Source organism: Monomorium pharaonis, chromosome 4 (genome assembly GCF_013373865.1).
Source record: "Monomorium pharaonis isolate MP-MQ-018 chromosome 4, ASM1337386v2, whole genome shotgun sequence".
Taxonomy (NCBI): Eukaryota; Metazoa; Arthropoda; class Insecta; order Hymenoptera; family Formicidae; genus Monomorium; species Monomorium pharaonis.
In genome coordinates, this window is record NC_050470.1 from 30,833,464 (window position 1) to 30,855,519 (window position 22,056).

General features: G+C 35.3%; 1 protein-coding gene across 4 annotated transcripts; it reads left to right on the plus strand.

Moving 5' to 3' along the window:
- The first annotated feature begins 78 nt into the window (after positions 1 to 78).
- On the plus strand, positions 79 to 21,374 carry LOC105840708 (adenylate cyclase type 2). Of its 4 annotated transcripts, none has more exons than XM_028189423.2 (21): positions 79 to 872; positions 5,386 to 6,356; positions 10,594 to 10,728; positions 13,215 to 13,435; positions 14,259 to 14,421; positions 14,547 to 14,696; positions 15,202 to 15,326; positions 15,400 to 15,647; positions 16,002 to 16,359; positions 16,584 to 16,868; positions 17,043 to 17,219; positions 17,292 to 17,472; positions 17,561 to 17,644; positions 17,794 to 17,886; positions 18,002 to 18,145; positions 18,267 to 18,362; positions 18,448 to 18,571; positions 18,709 to 18,918; positions 19,012 to 19,192; positions 19,348 to 19,483; positions 19,563 to 19,730. In XM_028189423.2, the coding sequence occupies exons 2-21, from the start codon at positions 6,213 to 6,215 to the stop codon at positions 19,728 to 19,730; spliced, it is 3,423 nt and encodes a 1,140-aa protein (XP_028045224.1). In that variant the 5' UTR covers positions 79 to 872; positions 5,386 to 6,212. The 4 variants fall into 4 exon arrangements, with proteins under 4 accessions (XP_028045224.1, XP_028045223.1, XP_028045226.1 ...); XM_028189422.2 differs by lacking the exon at positions 79 to 872 and adding an exon at positions 2,565 to 2,684 and having other exon boundaries at positions 19,563 to 21,374; XM_028189425.2 differs by lacking the exons at positions 79 to 872; positions 5,386 to 6,356 and adding an exon at positions 7,707 to 9,798 and having other exon boundaries at positions 19,563 to 21,374.
- The last annotated feature ends 682 nt before the right edge of the window (positions 21,375 to 22,056 follow it).

Here is a 22,056-nt window from a genome sequence, read left to right on the forward strand (position 1 = left end):
ACCGTTTCCATTCCAGCAAGTATGAATTAAAAATAATTTGTTAAATTATACATTTATTTACCAGCAGGTTTGCTAAAAGAAATAGCAATTGCTGATGTAACAACACGCAAAACGTAAGAGAACTATATAAATATCCAATAAAATTCAACGAAATGTATTTTTTAATTTTCTAATTTATTTTAATTCTTGTGTAGAATTTGCATGACAATTTGTTTAAAGATATCAAGTAGATTGCTTAGTGTCTTGAATTGATGATGTTTGAATGGTATCACGAAACTACGAAAAAATTAACACGATTTCGTTGTGCTTTCTGGAAATAATCCATTTTGAATCCAGGTACGAGGAATAAAATTTCTAACGGGCACCCAGGATTCCCCGGCGCGACGACTTGACTGATATCGGTCGTGATGCTATCATCACTTTATCGAAAGACAGATAACTAGAATTCGACCTCTCAAAAATCTTCCGTCAAACGTAATCGAGCCGCTGCTCTCCAAGTAACATTTGCGCGTAGAACGCACGGTTCGCGCTTTTTTGTCATTCCAACGCGAGAACAGCGGCTCGTGTTAAATCGCTAATAGAAACAGTCAAGTCAAGTTTATGTGCTATCACGCTATTTCTCTTTCTTTTATCTCTTTTTTACTTGTGTATTACACGTTCAGTGATCGCGTCAGCAATAAACGAGTTGCTTTTTCGTAGACTTTAAACACGATAGACAAAGCAGTTGAGATTCCTGATAAGACTATGGAATGCCAATATTGTAAACAAATGTGACAAAAGTGTTTAATTGAATAAATCTTCACCGAGTCATTTAGGAATAAATACACAATTAAGAGAGCTGTTCATCGCTGATTCAAAAGTTCAAGAAAAAGGTGTGTGTGCATTATGTATATATGCATGTGTTGTTACGTACACGAAAATGAATTGATCAAACAAAATCATTCCATTCATTTTATGATATTTGATTCATTTTATATGTTTATTCCTTTCAAACTTCTTTAACCGCGACAAGCTTCAAATGTTTTCAATAATTTAAACTTTTAATTTAAAATACTTTTTTTTTTAAATTAAAAAAGCGATTTATTTCTAATTATTTAAAACGTAATTTATGCAAACCGACGCGCTTTACAAGTTTTCAATTTCTAAAAAATTTAACATTTTTTTTTAAGTAAAGAAAAAGAAGATAAGGATTTCCAATTGTTTGAGACACAATCAATTTATTAAATTGTGTTTTTATGTCAATTGCTTCAATTAACTTGCCATCGATTGTTATAAGAAACATACGAAATATTTATTTATATAAATATGCACATATACAGTTTACGAGACTTTTGTATAAGGAATAGAAAAAGAGAAGTTCAAGCAGATTTTATTTTAAATAATATAAAAATTCGTACGGCAATCTTTTCGCGGTAATGCAGAAAATATCTTTATTAACATGTCTAAAACTCAATTCGATCGTTAATTATTGTCACCGGCATGCATGCAACGCTCAACGTGAAACTCATGACGACGCTGTTAGACTCTTTCAGTTAACACCAGATAATCGAGGTCAACGTGGTCTTTCTGTATGAAAAATCGCACGACTGTGAAAATTAACATTAGACAAAAACATCAGGAAGTGACGATCTTTTTGGTATGATCGTTACAAGCGCCGCGTTCTTCTTCGCACGACAAATCTCCATTGTCTCAAGACAATAGATTTTATCAATTGATCGATATTTATTTTTGAGAGAAAAATTAAGGGCCATTTATCTATGAATCGTTTCATTTCAGAAGCGAAGCAATTAAATTATATATTTTTTACTACATTATATTGGCTTTTAATAAAAGTCATTGGCCCGTATTCAGACCGCGCTAACAAAAATGTTAGCGCGTTGTTATCCAATAGAAAAATGTTTTTTATAATACATATTCTTTTATTGGATAACAACACGCTAACATTTTTGTTAGCGCGTTCTGAATACGGACCATTATCTTCAATTTATGTAAAAGTGCAATTTTATCTTTGTTAATTTGTGTATAATATTAATGATATGCCTCACTACATTTTTCTCGGTTTTCTTAGAAAATAAAAACAATTACGACCTAATTGAACAAATATTGAATTTATAGCTATGGCTCAACCGATCAACATAATTTTGCATTCCTAAAACTGCACGATTGCTGTGAGAACGCGCCGCTAATGATCGCGAGATCGCGAGCGGATTTCCGCGATCGACCTTCTCGGTCGTGACGGCGCAGCGGAAGTCGTAAAAGGTGCCATTGAGAGTCAAGAGTCTTCGGAGACTCGTCCTCAGGGCTCGCTCGATGCAAAGCGTAATATATGTGCGTGCGTGCGTGCCGAGGTTTGCGATATCGGCACGGAGTAGGCCTTGAGAGTCTCATCATGACTCGAATCGAAAAAAAGCCGCGGGTGTACGACCCATGTCGCGCTCATCGTCACACCTGCCGAGCCCGCTGCCGTGCGTCGCGGCGATATCGGCGGTGAAAAGCGGTCTCGTCACTCAGAACTCAGTTGTCGCGGGGACACGCCGAGAACGCCGACGAATCCCGACGTGCGCGTAACACCCGTTAAAAAAGAATAACGTGTCTATGCGAACAAAATAAACAAACGGAAAGAGAAGGAGGAACGTACGAAAGTTGCCGACCTGCCATCCGGAAGTGGAGAAACCGCCGATCAGGTTGGTAGAGAAGCGAATCAAAGACCGCGGCGACCGGAAGTCGCTTACGTCGATTTACGGCTACGTTAAGAATTCATTGCCGCCATTTCGGGATGTAGCTAACACTTTAGTACTCGCGAGTTTAATTTTAACGAACTCTCGCAGACCAATTTCCTCTAGTGAAAGTATTAAGAAGAATCGTCATTTTTTAATCATTTTTCAATTTTTAATCTTTCATATATTCGATTATATCCGATTGTTGCCCCAGTGACAAATTGTTTTGGCTTAATTATTTACTATTTTCCTTGAATCGTTTAGCGTGTTAATTAATTTTGTGATACTAAGTGAAAAGCACTTTCAGTTTTATTTGTATCTCTGTCTAAAGTAATTGCAAGCAGATATTTGGCTGATATTCAGATTTTAATACACACTTATCATTTTATCGCGCATTAATCACATCTTCGGCACCAACGTGTGTTATTGATTCAATAAACTTTTGACGATCGGTCAAAATACTAAATCAAAATAAGACACTTGCAGACGCGCGGCGATGAGCCGGCATACATTAGAGCGGAATTCCTCTTGGTTGAATCATCCGTCTCGCGATATGATCGATTGATAATTAATATTCATTCAATCTATTCTATCGAGACGGCCCATTAAAGGGAGCCCATTAAGAAAAGCCTTTCTCGAACACCGCTGGTTGTTTAGACCGCTCGATTTGGTCGCAGGATCGAACGATACGGAAGGGGTAAACAGCAGGATGCAAGCAGCAAAACTCAGAAAGTACTTTCGAGGCTTTTACGTCCGGTCGCCAAATTTGCATACACGCAACCACAATCTCATTACTCCCAACCAATTTCAATTCTCCATTTTTACCGTGTTAGTGCTTAGCGATCTTCGTTAGTTACGATTCGCTGAAATCGGGTTCTATCCATGGCCATCTGATGTACTTGGCACAGCGCCATCAAAATCCTGAATTAATACCCATTATCATCGTTCTTATTGCTTATGTTAGGTGATCGTTTTCTGGAAGGTAAAGTCTTCTACCGTGAGGTAACGTGCGATCGTAGCCGAGAGGACACGGTTTGCGTTGTAACGCGAGATGGTAAATGATAATATGATATACCTAACGTGAATGCGCGTACCGGAGAAAGCGCCGGGGAATGGAAGCATTTGCAAGGAAAAATGTAGTCCAACCGTAGTGCAGGCATAGCTGCGCAAATGAAAATATTTTCTTCGTAGATTTCACTTTTCGACGGTTTTAGGCCACGGTTTGTTGACTGTCGCATTACCGTAATGAAATCGTAACGCTCCCCAGATAGCCAAATGTCTTGATGTTGCAGTTATGTTGCCAACAATCGTGCAGTAACTAATTTAGACAAACTCGGAACAAGGTGAGACAGCATTATATCTGTTAGGTTAAACTTATATGAATTCTATTTTTAACAATGGCAAATTGATAGCAACATTAATTTATCAGCATTAATTTGTTATCAATCATTTGTGTTGCCATCATTATTGCTGACCGTTTCCTTTTTTAAATGTTTTCAACTGATTGCATGTATAAGTAATCATGTTGCTGAATTCGTTATGTGTTTTATTTCGATGTCAACAAATGTATAGCAAATCTATAACAACACATGCAATGCATTAGTTTGCTCAAAATGCTACATCACGCTTGGTTATCTGGGTCGGCTTTGGTACGCGTAATTTCTGATGAAATCGGAATCTTCGATTCCATAGAGCACTGTTTACATAGAGTTTACATTGTATACGCGTAATGTTGATTATTAATATTTTACGCGTAAACGCCCAACCCTGATTTTAATACTTGATACCGTCGGCAAGATAAAAGCGTCTCGTGATCCTGGCGAGAACGCCAAGTGTTATCGGCTGGTAAAAATACCTACCTAATTTCTCGATCAATTTCGGCTATCTCGTAGAGCTTTTATAAAGGCGAGCGAAGGAGAGCCGTAGATGAGAAACGCAAAAATAGACGCAGGAGAGCCGTTATCGAGCGTTCTTCTACGACCCGTTCGATAACTCAATTGTGGCAATTATATTAGAGAAAGGACTTGCAAGCAAAAATATCGCCGTTCAAGGGAAAAGTGCATTTAAAAAGCTTTTATCCTGTTAGAACGGCACGTTCTCACTAATGACGGTCAATGAAGTTATACAGCCGTCTATAGATATTTTATATGATAAAGATGTTCGGTGTTTTAATATACGAAGTATCTTACAATGATAGAAAAAATATGTGATATTTGCGACTATAATTGTACAGTAATAGTCAGGAATATCATTTTTATAGTAACGATTACAATAATATTAGTAATAATAACCACATACTTATTGTGATGTAAACTATGGAAAAAGTGTACTATAAATTATGCAGCTTTAAAATATATTTAATAATATATTAAATATACTGTTATTATTAATATTATAGTAATAATTACTATAAAATTAATATTCCTGACCATAATTATTTCACTATACAATTGTAGTTACAAATACTACACATTTTTCTGTCAATCAATGTAATATGTAAAATTCCGTTCATTAAGTTTTTCATGTACAATAAAAATATAATTGTTCTCTACTGTTCTCTGTAATAGATACTTGGAACGTGCATTTTTTTCCAAGATTCGGTGTCTTTTGTGCAACAATCGGTGGCACTATGTGACATCAGATATCAATTTGAGAATTCTTTTTTCAGGCGGGAGTGAATCCAATTTTCGGACGCAGAAATGATCGACTACCTGACTCTATGAACCCCACATTCAAAGGCAAAAAGAAGCAATTCTTGAGTTTATTCTGATCTATTTTGCCTGATGCAACTTGCCGATAAGTGTGAAAGCTTGCGATACCAGCGGTTGTAAATTTTTATTTATTTATTTTATTTAAAAACCGCTAATTGAAACGCTCAAGTATCGGTGCTCCTCGGCGCAAAAAATGAATTTAGCGAGAAATTTGAATCTCTTCTGAAATGCCAGGGTGACGGATGTTTCTGACTACATTATATTACTGAGACGTTTGTATTGGTGTTCTTCTTCCTAAGATCTGCGTGAATTCTTCGGTTTCTAGGTGTTTCCGTCCAAAAATACACATTTTATTTGCTTGCCTCAAGAAACGAGACTTTTCCATCAACGTTAACGCTTTTTAATCATTCTTGTTCGTCACTTTATCGCTTACGATCGATGCTGTATATGCTACGTATCCAGGTAGAGTCCGCAAGTATAAAAATCAGGCGCGTGCATTATAGTTGATCGAAACAAAAGGGAAGAGAAATAAAGAGAGAGAGAGAGAGTGAAAGAGAGACAAAGTAGGGAAGTTACAGGGGGAGCGTGTGTTTCGAGTGGCCCATTTCTCTTATCACGATAAAGCCTGGGCTTGGCTTGGCGCGATCATCACTGAACGCTCGGGGTGATTCACTTTTCAATTGCGATTCGTCGCGATCGTTCTCCAATCGCAGTTCTGTCATCGCGATGAATACGACAGTCGCAAGTTCGCTACCACCGCCACCGTCATCTAATTGTCATCGACATGGATGATCCAAAATCGACCAATAACGGGATCACGATGGACGTGGAGCTGACCCGAGCATCCCTGAGCTCGCTACAGAAAGAGGACGACTACCGCATCGTCTCTCCCAACAGTTTTGACGAATGGACGTGGTCTGGACTGAGGGTAAGTTATCGATTAATTAATTATGTTAGACCCATCTGTCTTTATCGGCAAATGTTTGAAAAACCTCAATCGGATACTTTAACGAGGTCACCTCACTCTTGATAGACTATACGGCGCCATATCGTTCGATTCGCCTTGCTCAGAATATCCAGTTTTTTGCTGTTATTTGTTTCTTTATTAATATAATTTATTAGATAAAAATATATATTTTGATTTACCTTATAATTAATTCAAGTAATCAATTTTCTCATTATGAATATAATTTTAAAATTATCTGTATAAGATAAAATAAGCTTACGAAATTAAAAAATTATTGACAGGCTTATCATTCTGAATCGGCAGATATATTACTAATTATAAATTAAAAAATTTTTAAATTTAAAATTGGATTATATATTATACATTAATTTTTATATTAAAGTTTCCTTTAAGCTTAAAAAGTTTCAGGTCTTTTTTTCTTGGACTTTTTTCGGACTTAATTTCTGAGATAAAAAATTTAAAGCAGTTAAAATGCTTTATACATCTCGTTCTCTTTAACCTATTGAGCTTCGCGAGTGCACTTTGCATTTTAAAACCTTCTAAACTGACTGAACGAATATTTTAACGTTCAGATTCTTGGAACCTCGAGCATCCTTGATCCACTACTTTCAAGATTAAAAAGAAGTATCGTGAAACTTTCTAAAATGTCTAAATATAATTTGGAAAAAAATAGTACATCTGAAGATTGAATTGAAAATCTCTGACTTTTGCCGAAGTCATTGTTCGCTGAAGCACAAATAAAAAAAAACCTGGCGACTCTAGAATTTGCATCAACGTCAATGAAGCGAGCGTAATCGTAACATTACGGGAGATATAGGTCTTTAATTGGGAGAATTTTGCCAGCGAATCGAAACATATTCCGGCATTGATAACGTTCTCAGACGATGTTGCCGGGAAAACAAGATTGTGGAAGAATTTTTAGCGCGGGAGTCACTATCAGAAGAGAATGACTTGTCAAGCAGAGCGAGAAAGAAAGAACGTAAATTCTTCGAAGGTGCTTCGAAGACTTATCGAACGACGATCAATTTATCTGAATGACCGTAGGATGTTCGCCGTGTTGTTTGAGTGTGAGCTCGCAAAATTCTAGAAGTTACTTTACCGTTTTTTTTTCTTCTAATACTCTCACATGAGAAAACGTGGTCATATTTTCTTCGCGCGATGCGAGTTATTACGTATTATATTAAGTTAATTACCGCAATTAATTAAACGGCTAAAAAAGGAAATGTTATAAAAATCGATAACGATTTATTCTGGAAATTATATTTTTGAACAAATAGTTTTTTTAAACAAATTGTGTGATAGTTTCCTACTAGAAATGTAATGTCACTTTTCCATTTATTCTAAATGCAATGTGAATTTTTCGCGAACTCTGATTAGAATAATTTCATTCTTTGAAATCATTCTTTTAATTCATTTTACGTAAGTTTGATTACTGACAATTTTACCGAAAAATTAATTTGGCAGAATTTACGTAGACATCGATCAAATTGCGATTAATTCTCTTGACACTTGTGGATGTGTTTGCTAATCGATAGTCTCATCAAAGACGCAGTTTTTACTTTACGCTTATTTGTTTGAGGAATTCCTCCTCTCGATAACGAAATATCTCTGTTCCAATACATTCCAATACATTCCAATACATCAGTGACATAGCGCAAATTACAACGCAATGCTAGAGAGACATTCTAGAGACATGGAATTACGAGATTCCACGATATTGCAATTTTGAGAACGTTACAAAAATGTGTGGTGCGATCATTAAAGTGTTTACATACAAAATTCTCATTTTATCTAATATCGTTGTTTAACGTAATCATTATTTACGAATCAATCCTGCTACTCAAATGGCTTTGAATCGAAAGGAATCGAAGAATGAAGAAAAAAGAAGGAGGAAGTTGATGAATAATATTGAGAATGAAAAATAAAAATGGGTAAGAGAAGGGAGGCGCAAAAGAGACCTGCTGCGCGAATTCGGGATTGAAGATCAATATTCAGTGAAAGAGAGAAAGAGAGAGAGAGAGGGAGAGAGAGAGGGATTCGCTGTGAGCTGCGAGCGGCAACGTGCTGACAAAACGCACGCGCGAGACGAAAGCACAGGAGCACGTTTCTCTTGGCTGCTGCCGCTGCTGCTGCTGCTGTAAGTGGAGGTGCCTTCAAGCGCACCTTAGCTAATCGTTGCATTTTAGACGGTGTGATTTTTCGGCGGGCGTGGTCGTGCATCGCGTGATCGCACACATCGGTCTTGTGTAAATCTCGGAGCTCTCCTGCCGATCGCACGTGAGTATCGTCAAGTGAAAGCAGATGTTCCGCCTTATGGACCCCCTGTCTTGCGATAGTACATCGCGTGTTATCTCAATAATAAAATTCGACTGTTGGGGGCTGATAATATATTCTATTTGCAGTCGATGACACCGCAATGACGAAATCTCATGAAAATTGTGGGAGGAATTTTTTGTTAGGGTTTACACGTAAATGCCTTTGGACAAGTCCGTGTGATAATCTTGCTCGTGTTTTTTATCACCTGATATCGCGAGGATTGAAATTTTTCTGGAGAATTTGTCGCGAGAATTATTTTAGAAAAATATTTTGACGTTTAACACTAAGCTTTCTTCACTTTTAATTCTTAAAAAAATTACGAGAGGAAATTATTACTAAAAATTTACAGAAATTGAAACATCAGTCTGAGCTCGGCTTTAAACGAAAAAAAATTTGGAATCATCCTATAGACTCGTACAGGTGTTCTAATCTGTTTAATCGTACAAATTAAATATAATTGGCCTAAGTGGATAAAGAAAGATTCGAGCGAGCACATTTTGATTTTCGCGCGAGTACATCGATAAGGATTAATTTCAGCTCAGTAATTCTGACGTACCAGTAGCTCCAAGACGCGCAATTCCAGCAGGTACCTGTGGTACATTCCACGGTGCATGCTGGAGGAATCGCGCGACTGCGCCAAATGACAGTTGGATGCAGCTTTATCGTTTTACGAGCTTAGCCGTGTAATTTGCGCGCGTTACACGCACGCAATCAGCAGATCGCGTGCGATCGTCGTGCGGGTGAACGTGCTGACGGAATCGAAGTTCTGGTTTCTCGCGAGGAAGAGTTCGTAAGGACTGGATCTCTCTGTCGCGATGTCTGAACGATTTTGATTTGTGTCATCGTGTGACGTTGGGAGAGTCGAGAGTGAACGAAAGTGAATAAAAGTGTACAGTTATCATCAGTTTGCCAATCTAATTTAGCCAAACAATCCTTTAATCGTTTAAATTAATCTTCTTCATTTGTAAGAATAATGAACTGATAAAAATTGATAAAAATTATCAATTCCACGCACATGTTATGGATATTGGGGAATGAGGATGGAGCCCTTGAGGTGAAGGAGGATCCTCCATTCGCGTGATTGCGTGTAGGTTTAATATGAAAATTTATGAAAAAATACGAACAATCTTCTTGAAATATAATATAATGATAATGTTACGGCGATGATGTCTCTCGCATATTTAAAAAGATCAAAACCATGTTCCGATATAAAAGAAGATTCTTGCTTCAATGTAAAAAAAAAACATCTTTGATAGATGCAATCATTTGCTAAAATGAAATTCTGACATAACTGCTTTAGGAATTAAGATGCAAAATGAATAACAAAAAACTTTGTCGTGACGGAAGGACAAATAATTTTTGTGTAGACTTCCTCTTTTCTCGCCGAAGATAAATTGCACAACGTTGAACTGAACGTGTTTCATAATGGTGATATTCATCACTCTTAATCTATATTGACTGATACTTTCTACGAAACGATAACGATGCATACTTTGGATAATTTATGATGCTAATCTCGAAACGAAAATATTGCTCCCTTATAAATCCGTATCAAATGTGCATGCTCTTTGACTTTCTTTACTTTAGGATCCGATTAGGAGATCCCAATTATTGTTATATGTAAAATTAACATTAAAAGTAATTAATTAAGAAAAAGAGTTACATAGAACGAAAGATTGCAGAATCATGATGGATAGGATGTTCTAATTAAATTCTCTCTCTCCTCTAGCAAAATTCTTTATCCTCTTATTGAATAGCTAAATATTTATAACAATTGACGATTGAATAATTTTCTCGTAATAAGTTTCGTTCCATGTGTGTTAAATGTCTACATTTCACTGACTCAACAATTACAATCTCTCACGCGAGCTTTCACTTTCAGAAAGAATTCAAGTACAAGAACCTAGAAAAACTATACACGATTTATCACAGAAGAATACAATATGGCTATCTCTCAATATTCATCTTGCTACAGCTGTTACTCGGATTTATGTATTGTTTGTCTCTGGTCATAACGGTAAGCTCAATATTTATTACTTATTAATTATTTCATTATTTGTGTATTTAAAAACACAGAAACGGAGAGAAAAAGAGAACGCTTTGTTCTATTTAGAAAGTGAACAGTCCCGTGTGGAAATTTATCTAGGCATGCCCTATTTAATATTAGTCCCATACGGGCGTTACTTAGGCATCCAAAATAAAGGCTTTTCAGACTGAAACCTATTCAGGGCCTATTTAGGATATTTGAACCTGGGCTTGCCTAAATTGGGCCTGGTTTAAATTTACAACTTTTTCCCCAAGACTCACAGTTAGGTTTGCCCGGTTACAGCCCGTATAGGACCTAATTTGAATTAGATGTTTGCTCCAAAACAGTTATATTTAAGTTTGCCTAGTTATAGCTTTTTTTCTCAATTCTTATATTTTAATTATTTTAATATATTAATTGTATTAGACTTAAATATTTCAAAGTAACATACCGTTTTCCATGTCTGATAGACTGAAATAATTAGCTAATACATTATTTATAAAATCTATTTTATTGAGTTTGTTATCTTCTATGTTTGGCTTTTAAATAGATCGTAAAGAAAAACAAAAGTTTTAAATAGAATATTAATTGCAAATAACCGATATCAGACTCGTAATATGTTTTTGTAAGATTTTAAAAAAATACCATTTCTGTATTACAAATACTGATATCTATTTCGATTGATTAAACGATACGGTTATATGTATAATACATAATGCATAAAATATAATAAATAATTGATATATTTTAAAATTGTTGTTTTTATTTATTTATTAAATATAATAAATTGGGCAATAATATATCCTGTAATTTTGGCCTAATTTATTTTACATATATAAGCCCAACTTAAATATAATATAATTAACCATCTAATTAACCATTTAAAAAAAAAATCAAATTATTAAGGTTATGGAAAAAGATAAATTTAACAATGAAATTAATAAATAGATAAATTAATACTATTTATTTTTAATATATTTTGCAAAATTTAACTGCTTTTATAAATAATACAATTGCGTCAATTTATATAACATATATAGTACAAGGAAATTAGACTCAGAAACCACTGTTTCGAGAAAAAATTGTAAGAGGCACTTTTATTGCAGATTCTTATTCGGAAAAATCATACAAACATATTAAACAAAAATTCAATTCGAAAAAAGTTGGGAATTATTGTGTAAACAATGAAATAAGGTAAAAATTTTCGTTTTTTTGGCAATAAAAAAAATTTATTACTGTTAGCAAAAAACAAAATATGAGCTTATAGGTATTAAAAATATCTATTAAATGAGCCGTCGAACGTTCTAATTGGTTTATTTTGTAAGGAGAAAAAAATTAAAAACTGCCAAAATTTACCTTTTTTTAAATTGTTAATAAATAATTAATAACTAATGGTAAATTCTTGTAATAGGGCTTAAATAGTAGCGGTTACTATTCTCTAAAAGTCTTGAAAATTTTAGCCCAAAACATTCATAACTTTTGACACAAAGCTATTTATCATTTAATTATTTTTTAATTTTTTAATTATTAATTAACATTGTTTACACAACTTTTTCCAAGTTGAATTTTTGTTTAATATGTTTGTATGATTTTTCCGAATAAGAATCTGCAATAAAAGTGCCTCTTACAATTTTTTCTCGAAAGTCTAATTTTAATTTTAATGTACTAATAAGTATATATAGACAATAACAAGTACCCAATATCAATAAGTCAATTGGCTCAGTAGATAGAGTACAAGTTTTGTAATCCTAAGGTCCCGGGTTCAAAACTAGCAGCGGCAAGTTTTTAATTATTTAAAAAATAATTTTATAAATAAATGTAAAATTATTTTTAAAATTAAATAAATAAAATAAAATAAAATAAATAAAATAAAATAAAATAAAATAAAATAAAATAAAATAAAATTAAAATTAAAATTAAAATTAAAATTAAAATTAAAATTAAAATTAAAATTAAAATTAAAATTAAAATTAAAATTAAAATAAAATTAAAATTAAAATAAAATTAAAATTAAAATTAAAATTAAAATTAAAATTAAAATTAAAATTAAAATTAAAATTAAAATTAAAATTAAAATTAAAATTAAAATTAAAATTAAATTAAAATTAAAATTAAAATTAAATTAAAATTAAAATAAAATTAAATAAAATAAAATATTAAATAAAATAAAATAAATAAATATTAAATAAAATAAAATATTAAATAAAATAAAATAAAATATTAAATAAAATAAAAAATTAAATATTTTCGTCGAATGAGTTATAGAAGAAAATTATATATTTAATATCTGCTTTAGAAATTTGTTACTTATAGATTTTCATACATTATTGCCAATTCTCTCTCTCTCTCTCTCTGTTGCACTAATTCTTTAATTTCATTAATAACATTTTCTACAGGTGTCTAACTCTAATGATACAATTCTTACTATAAAAACTTGATGTTGAGGGATATAAACTGGAGCTTTCTTCTTAATTTAGGTCAGCATGAAGAAATGCTTGGTGGAAATTGTAGTCTACTGTATCGTGGGCGCTCTGTTGTGTCCTGTGATCGCCTTATCATTCCGATCGAGGCACATCGCCAAGAACAACTATTTGCCGGTCATGCTATCCTGGATGATTATTGTGCTCTTGGTCGCTTGCGATCTGACCATACCTCTATATTATGTCTTCAATTGCAACGAGAATATCCCGCGATTAAGGTACCGATAATTCGATTCGTGACCGGAATAAAGATACATCTGATTACCATCAGTATTTTAGTATCAACTGTAGAGATTTCCTAGCGGCGCGCGGCGGCTTTGCTTATTTAGCGCACGGTTTATCGAAATTATTCTACGATAACTGCATGGCGTAAATCACGTAAATATTTATTACTGATAAAGATGCCTGCTTCGTCTTCGCACGCGCAACAATTGTGCGACTAAGTAGCGATTATTACTCATTGATATTATGATTATCTCTATCAGGTGCATGGCGCAAAAAAATAATAATTATATCAACAATTTAACAATAGAAACATTTTTCTACTGAAGCGCCATCATTGCGCGATGTATTCTTTACATATTTTTATAATGTATTTATAGAAGATTAGGAAACTAAAAAAGAATTATAATTATGAATAGTAATTATAATAATATAATTTTTTAATACAATTAGACATTTAAAAAATTATTTTATTATTTCAAATATTTTAAAGAAAATGTCAGTAAGAAACTATCTCTAGGAAATTGATCTAACGGGTTGACATTAGCCTAATAATGCAAAAGACCTTCTCGGTAGAATAATCAGGCGTGCAGGAATTGAAAGTATTCTTGATGCGCATCATTCTTTACGTTTATCACTAATCATTTTTACGCGCGCGTGATTGCATTTATTCTCGTTAACCCCGCGAGATTCGTTATATACAGCGGATTTGCGCGCTCGCGTTTTTAGCTCTTTCAATTTCCATCAATAAGCACGCATCCGTGAACGCACCGCGTGCTCGCTTCTCTTCGGCAACATTAACTTCTTCCTTTTTTTCAGACCGGCGTACGCCACGCACTCGCTTCTCGCATGCTACGTATTCCTGCCGATCACGAAGAATTCGCACGCTCTCGTGCTCGGCCTTACGGCCAGCATGTGTTACTTGACGACCCTGTCAATAATTACCTACGGAAACAGCAACACGCCCGAGATTGTTACCAAGGTAAATTCTACGCGGACGATGCGCGACGTAATCGCGCTGACGCAAGTCACCGGGCGATTGCTCGAATAAACCAGCAGCTAATAATGTTTTCTCTCTCTTTTTTTTTACGTTTTACTTAATCGTAGATCGTCAGCGACGCGATATATTTCGTGTGCGTGAACGCTCTGGGACTCTACTTCAGGTTCATGAACGAGGTTGTCATCAGGCGTTCCTTCCTGGACCGCCGGAAGTGCGTCGAGTCCACACTCAGGCTCAACTATGAGAAGGATCAAGAAGTAGGTTTAAGCGGACCTAATTGATTTATTGCGACAGATAAAAAATGAGATGTTACGTAATTTCGAAATAATCTTAATTAATGAAAACCGCGTGTCAAAACCGTATATCTTTACTCCATTGTCCTCTTTCTTTGTTATTTTTCTTTCCGTTCCACTCGGAATAATTCGCCTCTGATGTCGAATAAGTGGTGTTCCGTACAAAGAATGTGAATGAGAAAACGAAATCACGATGCTGTGCACGTAAATATGCGGCCACGATAAAACGCATTGAGTTCCTCTTGTCCTTTGCGCTTCAGTTCTCTAGACTATTCACCATTGTACATTTCTATCTTTTACGAAGAATACAAGGGTACAAAAATATAAACGCGAAATCGAGACGATTCTAAAAATACAATGGAAGATTATAGATCTGATCTAACAATAGGGTGTCTAAGAATGTAAAAATTGTACAAATTCTAATCGATCCTGGGATATATCTGAAGTTATGAATAATCAACATTTGCAGGAGCAATTAACTCGAAGTATATTACCGCAACACATAGTAGCGAAAATAAAAAAGGACTTCCGAGACATCTTCAAATTTATAGAGGAGCACAAGAAAAGTCCTCCGCCCAAAGGCAGGCCGTACAGGTACGATATCTTCATACTAAGTACATGAGATAATCCATTTGATTATTATACTTTAATCGGTTTTCTCTTTCAGCGATTTGTGCGTGGAGACGCACGACAACGTGAGCATCCTGTACGCGGATGTGGTGAACTTCTCCGGGTTGACCGTGACGCTGCCGATACGAAAACTCGTGGAGACATTAAACGATCTGTTTGGCAGTTTCGACGAGGCGTCCGAGAGGCACAATGTTCTGAGAATCAAATTTTTGGGCGACTGTTACTACTGCGTGAGCGGCGTGCCCACACCGAACTCTCAGCACGCCAAGAGCTGCGTTGATCTCGGTAAAATGTCGGCGATGTCTATTTACGCATTGCGATTTTCCGCGGATATTTGAAGGGAGCGATTATTTTATACATTTTATTTACTTCCAAATCCGAAAGATAGTCAAAAATTCCAATTTGCGAACTCAATTTTATTTTTACAAAATCTACGCAATACGCACAAGCGCGCGTCACATTATTTGAACATATCGAACGATTAGGAAATTTACATTCACAAAGTCTAGAAAATTTAAGAATTCCATTGTTCTCTTTTTAATTTGAATAATTGCAAGCTGATTACTGCGGTATCCGATGATGAATGTTCAGTTGTAACAAATAACCAGATTAAATATTGTTTCGTAAAACGGTACGTAGGGCTTGATATGATAAAAATCATCAACGAGGTGAGAGCGCGAGTCTATCGCGAGAGCGGGGTGGACGTGAACATGAGGATTGGCGTGCACTCGGGGAACATAATATCCGGAATCCTGGGGACGAACAAGTGGCAATACGACGTTTGGTCGCGCGACGTCGTGATAGCGAATAAAATGGAGCAGACTGGCAAGCCCGGCAAGGTCCACGTCACTCAGCAGACTCTGGATCTCGTGAACGCGAGCGACTACAATTACATCCCCGTCGAAAGGCTGGACGACGAGGTCCTACGAAAATACGGAATACGCAGCTATCTCATTACACCGTCTCTCCCGGAAACGCCGTTACCGTCGCTGACGCGGTGCGTGTCTCCCGGTGGCGTGGGAAAAATTCACAAATTCGTATCTATTGCCATTTATGTCCGTCTAAAGATTTTTCAATTTGCAAGCCTACGATTATGCACAGTAATGTACCATGAATGCGAATACTCCCGCGCCACTGATCTCTCACTCTGTGCTCTCGTCGAGCAAATTCCCAGTCACGAGTGTTTCGCATCGTTGACAGACGAACTTTGTTGCAGAACAGCGAGAACAGTTTAACGGCCATTAATCCGGACACGTCGACACTGTTGTATTCCACGCCTAACAAGCAGCACTACGTCAAGTTCAACAATGGACGCACCAATACCATCATCAGCACCAATTCCAGGACGAGGATGATGGCGAACAATCAGGCGGACGTTTTCGCGAGCACTTGCAGACGGAGAACGCACTTCATGGATTCTTGCCTACGGGATTATCATCTGATGTTGAAAGCGGCGGACGCCGAGATGGAAAATGCCATTAATCAGATGCCTCTCAGCAAATGGGAGTAAGAATTTTTACATCATTTTTTTCCCAATTTGCCCGAGTCTTTCCTCTGCATTCGAAAATCCGATCGTTAAGTTCTACTGAATTTTTAAAATTTTGCGCGAAGCATTTTCATAGGAAGACGAAGAGAGTGAAGAAGCACCAGGATCACACTACGCCATGCTTTTTTTTCCAGACAATGGAGCAACTGGAAGCACATAAATCCACTCTTCTTGACATTTCGACAATGGAGCTGGGAGATTCCATTTCTCCGCGAGCCGGACCCCGTCTTCAAGTTTTACATAGTCTGCTCCGCCTTCGTACTCATCTTCATGGGAGTCATGTATCTCGTGCCCACGTTTATGCTCTCTCAGTACGTACATCCGTTCGGGAATTATAGCTCGTCGGTATCTCAATAATAACGTGAGAATCGTTAAACATTTAGGTGTTACTTGAGCACCCTTGTCGGTTATTCATCGGCATTGATGTTCCTGATCGCTTTAATACCTCTCACGTGGATGCATTTCATATGGAATCGCTGCAAGGACCCGCACGATGAGCACGAAGGACACATTCCGCATCCACGAAACAAACTGCTGTATTTTTTTTATCAAACAAGTGTAAAGGTAGATATTGCTTTATATTTTCTATATATTTTTTTATTTAATTACATTATTTTTCTGCGTGCACATTTTCATGTTATAATTTCACTAGGTTGTCTGGAGTGCTCTTCTGAGGACTATTTTGTATGTGGTGATCACAATAATGTTAGCAGCGTGCGCCATGCTGGACATGATTGTAAGAATAATTAATAGATTTAATTCTTTTCTTTTGTGTTGATTTTATATACATATCTATGAAATCAATTTACAAAATAAAATTGTTAGTCGTAAATCGCAAGATAGAAATTCTTTTTTCTGCGACTGAAGAGTTAAAATCCTTTGCAGTTCGAATGTAAAAACAGCCCAATGGACCACAACGACACATCCGAGTATACGGATTTCAACCCCTCCAAGTTTGAATGCATATCTACACCTTGGGTAAGATTATTTAGTAGGTACACGGTGTTGAACATTCGCTTTTCCGTTTTGAAATCTTCTGTCTCGCTGATTCTCTTCCCAATGTTTTCGCAAGTCATTGGTTTCTCTTTTGCAGCAAATGACAGCGACCTGTTCATTGGCGATTCTCACGAGCTTTCTTTTCCTGAGGGTTCACTACATCTTGAAATTCGCGATAAGCATCTGCGTGGTAGCCTTTTACGCGTGGAACGTTTGGGTGCATCGATCCAATATATTTCAGGTGTCATACGTTATTTTTCTTGTTGCAAAATCAATAAAAAAATATACATTAATTTAAAATAATTAATTGCGTTTACAGAATTGTTTGTTATTAATAAATGACAGATAATATAATTTTTCAGTACAGCGACACGTGGAATCCTTACATGAACGCGAGACTGGCACATATATTGACCGTGGTGTTTCTCACATTCTCCTTGCACCTCATTGATCGTCAGGTGAGCCGCGAAATCGCAACTCGCGCGCGATCTTTTCGACATTGCTCGTTAACAAGTTAATTTTTATTTACGAATATTTATTTAGGCAGAATACTTGAGCAGGCTGGATTATCAATGGAAGCGTCAGTTAACGAAGGAGCAGGACGAAGCGTTTCACACGAGAAATGCCAACAAGCTTTTACTCCGTAATATTTTGCCGGAACACGTCGGTGCGTTGGTGCCCACCACAAACACTTTACGAGTTCTTATAATTTTCCGATCAAATATTGATTAGAAATGATGATAACATTCAGTAATCGAGATGATTGTTGTCCGAGATTGATCGCGTGATTCCTTGTACTTTTAGCGGAGTTTTATTTGAACATGAACCGTACCGAGGAGAATGAGCCCTATCACGAGGCTCACAACAACGTTGCCGTGATGTTTGCCTCTCTGACGGAGCTGTCGATCATCGAGAGTAACATCCTTAGCGATCTGAACGAGATTATTTGTGAATTCGACAAATTGCTCTTCGATCCTTGTTTCATGTGTCGCATAGAGAAGATAAAGGTTGCCGGTAAGAATGAGTAATCATGAATAAATTGATATTTGACGTAAATTGGATTCTAGATAACAATTCGAAATTGTTCATTATTTTGTTTTTATTCAGGAACAACATATATGGCAGCTTGCGGATTGGAAGCGCATCGACGTGATTCGATGCACAGCACCGAGAGCGACGAGAGTTGCAGCGACAATGTGGTCAAGGTGATGGCGCAATTTGCCGTACAAATGATGTCCGTGCTCGACAGAATGAACGCGAGATCGTTTACCACGTCGAAACCTCACAAGTGAGTTCTTCCAAGCAAAATGAAGAGCGACATGTGCGAAATTAAAAGAAACTTCAACAAAACGTTCGAAAGATTCGAGAAGGTCGCAGCTTGAATGAATGTTGTTCAAAAAATTATGAATAGTACAAAACTCAAAATTCGAATTTTATCTTTAGATTAAGGATCGGCATTTCTCATGGGGAGGTCACGGCCGGCGTCGTGGGGGCTCAAAAGCCGTTGTACGACATTTGGGGCGACGCGGTAAATATGGCATCCAGGATGGACACGACTGGATTACCAGGAAAAATACAGGTAAGAGTATAATGTAACGTTTAACGTTAACGTCTAATGAATTTGTGCAGTAAAACGATGTGTATTTCGATTGGTTTAGGTAACAGCGGATACGGCTGCCGTCTTGGAACAGCAGGGTGTCAAGTGTCATCTACGTGGTGAAACATACGTCAAACCGAAGGGAGAGGTCACAACGTACTTTGTAGGCATCGACGAGGAGGGAATGTTGGAAAGAGTAGATGCGGGGGAAGAGAGTACTAGTTTATGACAAACGATGAACGATAACTCGAATAATTAATTTCAGCGATCAAGCTCCCCCGATTAATAAATCGGGGATTAAAGGGGTGCAATGTGTAGTCGAATAGTCGCTTTCGTGCTCGCTTTTAATTGAGATGATAACAAAATTACGATTAAAGATTAAAATATTTTTTTTTATTTCAAGATGCATCTCCAATTGAGTTTAATATACGAAATATATTTAAGAAGAGATTGCCTATGAGATAAATCACTTATAATATTCATACGAGAGAAGACCTATTTGTAATCTATCGTATGATAAAGAGAATTGATACACAGCTAAAAATATTATGAGAACACAAGAAGCGACTTACGTTAGTTACACCCTGTAATATTTGGGCGAGCATGAGGAAGTGGAGAAACCAAAGAAAGTCAGAGAGACCAAAGAAGGTGGAGCACGAGAGGACGTGAAATGACAGTAGAATAACATAAGGGGATGTACAAATGACTTAAGTTATACGCGAGGACGCGATATAGCGTCGTTTTCCTGCGAGTCGACTGCTATCACCGAGTAACAATAGTTCTAATCAAAATGAAAGACTATATATATGTGCGTACATAATTAAAATTATGGCAATGTTTTTACTAGATCATGTTGTTTGAAAGATATGCCTAAACAGAGATATATCTACATCGAGCTAGTTCACACATTAATCACTATTATTGGATTGGCTCGATCTCCTATGAAGCATGCGATTCTAGGATATTCCGATTTGCTCAGAGAAGAATATTTTACAACATTTGATGTCGCACTGTCTATAAGGACGTTAATTCAATGGCTATATTTCCATAATAAAGAAATTCAAAGGCATTATACAATGTTATAAATTTTTAATGTAAAATGCAAAATGACGTGAAGAGAATTTTGTCTTAACAAAATGCTAAATACCTTTAAGAAATATTCTAAGAACATATGCGTGTACCCTAAGAATACCTCATACAGTCGTTAATCTAATCGATTGAATAATCTCATATTGCAAATACATATTAAATAACAGATCAAGACAGATAAACGTCCGAAGATTCTTGAGGATATATCCATTGAATGTTCTTAGAACTATATTTTGCTATGTGAAAAGAGTGATATTGGAAAATCGTACTTGTTTGTTCATATCTGTGCCATCAAAAACAGGCTGGTACAATTGAAAAGCAGAATGTAGTTTATAATAATATATCTCTTTGACATGTATCTACTGGCAAAATAGATGACGATATGTCACAATAAAAAATTGTCTGACGAAAAGAGAGTTCTATTTCGCTTCACAATTAAGACAACCGAAAGAATTTGCGACGAGGTTGACATCCATTCAAAAATACTAGTTGTCAATTCGTGAGCGCGCATCACAAAAACTAATAACGTATGTCTCTCTTCTTTGCGTTTGTTTTTCTGAGTGTTGCTCATTGTTTTATGATTACGTATCGTAAGGTACAAAGATTACGATGAGAAAAACAGCACATTTATTTTTATATCAAACGCAGGATATAAAACAGATTATAACAGCGGATCATTTAATTGTTTATTTGTAAATATTTTTTGTATATATTTTTTAAATATTAGAAATAACTGACTAATGTGATTGTCCAACGATTTGAATAAAATATTTATTACAGTGTATTTTTCATTTATTATAATTTTTATGCATAACCTATTCATTCTAGTCCTATTCATCCTTTAACATTTTCAGTATTAAAATATCTTGTTAAGTATATGTATATAAGATATTTAAGAGTTTTTTAAAATTAAATAATTAAAAAAAAAATTATCTAATATTTGTATAATTCATAAAATAAATCGTTACGTGTTTATACTTTTAATTATTAATAGTTTCACAATTTTTTTAAACAAAAAAAGAGATACTTTAAAAAGTTTAAATAACTTGTATCGTTATGTAAAATTGAATTATTTAATACAGTCTCTTTTGTATGTTAAAAATATATTATTAGTTTAGAATTGAAAGTGTGAATCGCTGAATCACAGTTTATTACATTAAAAATCTAAATTTTTACTATTTTTTATCAAAAATAATTATATATACATAAATAAAAAACAGAAAATAATTAGACAAAATTTGTAACATGTTATACTTTTATATAATTCTGAATAGAAAAAGAGAATTATGTTCTAAATTGCAATAAAAATTAAAACAATTTAAAAGTGCAAATAAATATAAATTTTGAATATATTTTAAATGTATTAAATCATTTCGACATTTTGGTACAAATATACTTTACAAAAGTTTTAAAAACATCAATAAATTATAATTTCATGCAAAAATTGTCATCAATATCTTAAAAAA

Excerpts from the sequence above, each read along its gene's own strand:
- LOC105840708 (XM_028189423.2), top strand. The coding sequence starts at position 6,213 with ATGGATGATCCAAAATCGACCAATAACGGGATCACGATGGACGTGGAG. Across the intron at positions 17,645-17,793 it reads GCGCCATGCTGGACATGATT|TTCGAATGTAAAAACAGCCC; the intron begins GTAAGAATAATT and ends AATCCTTTGCAG. Across the intron at positions 17,887-18,001 it reads AATGCATATCTACACCTTGG|CAAATGACAGCGACCTGTTC; the intron begins GTAAGATTATTT and ends TCTCTTTTGCAG.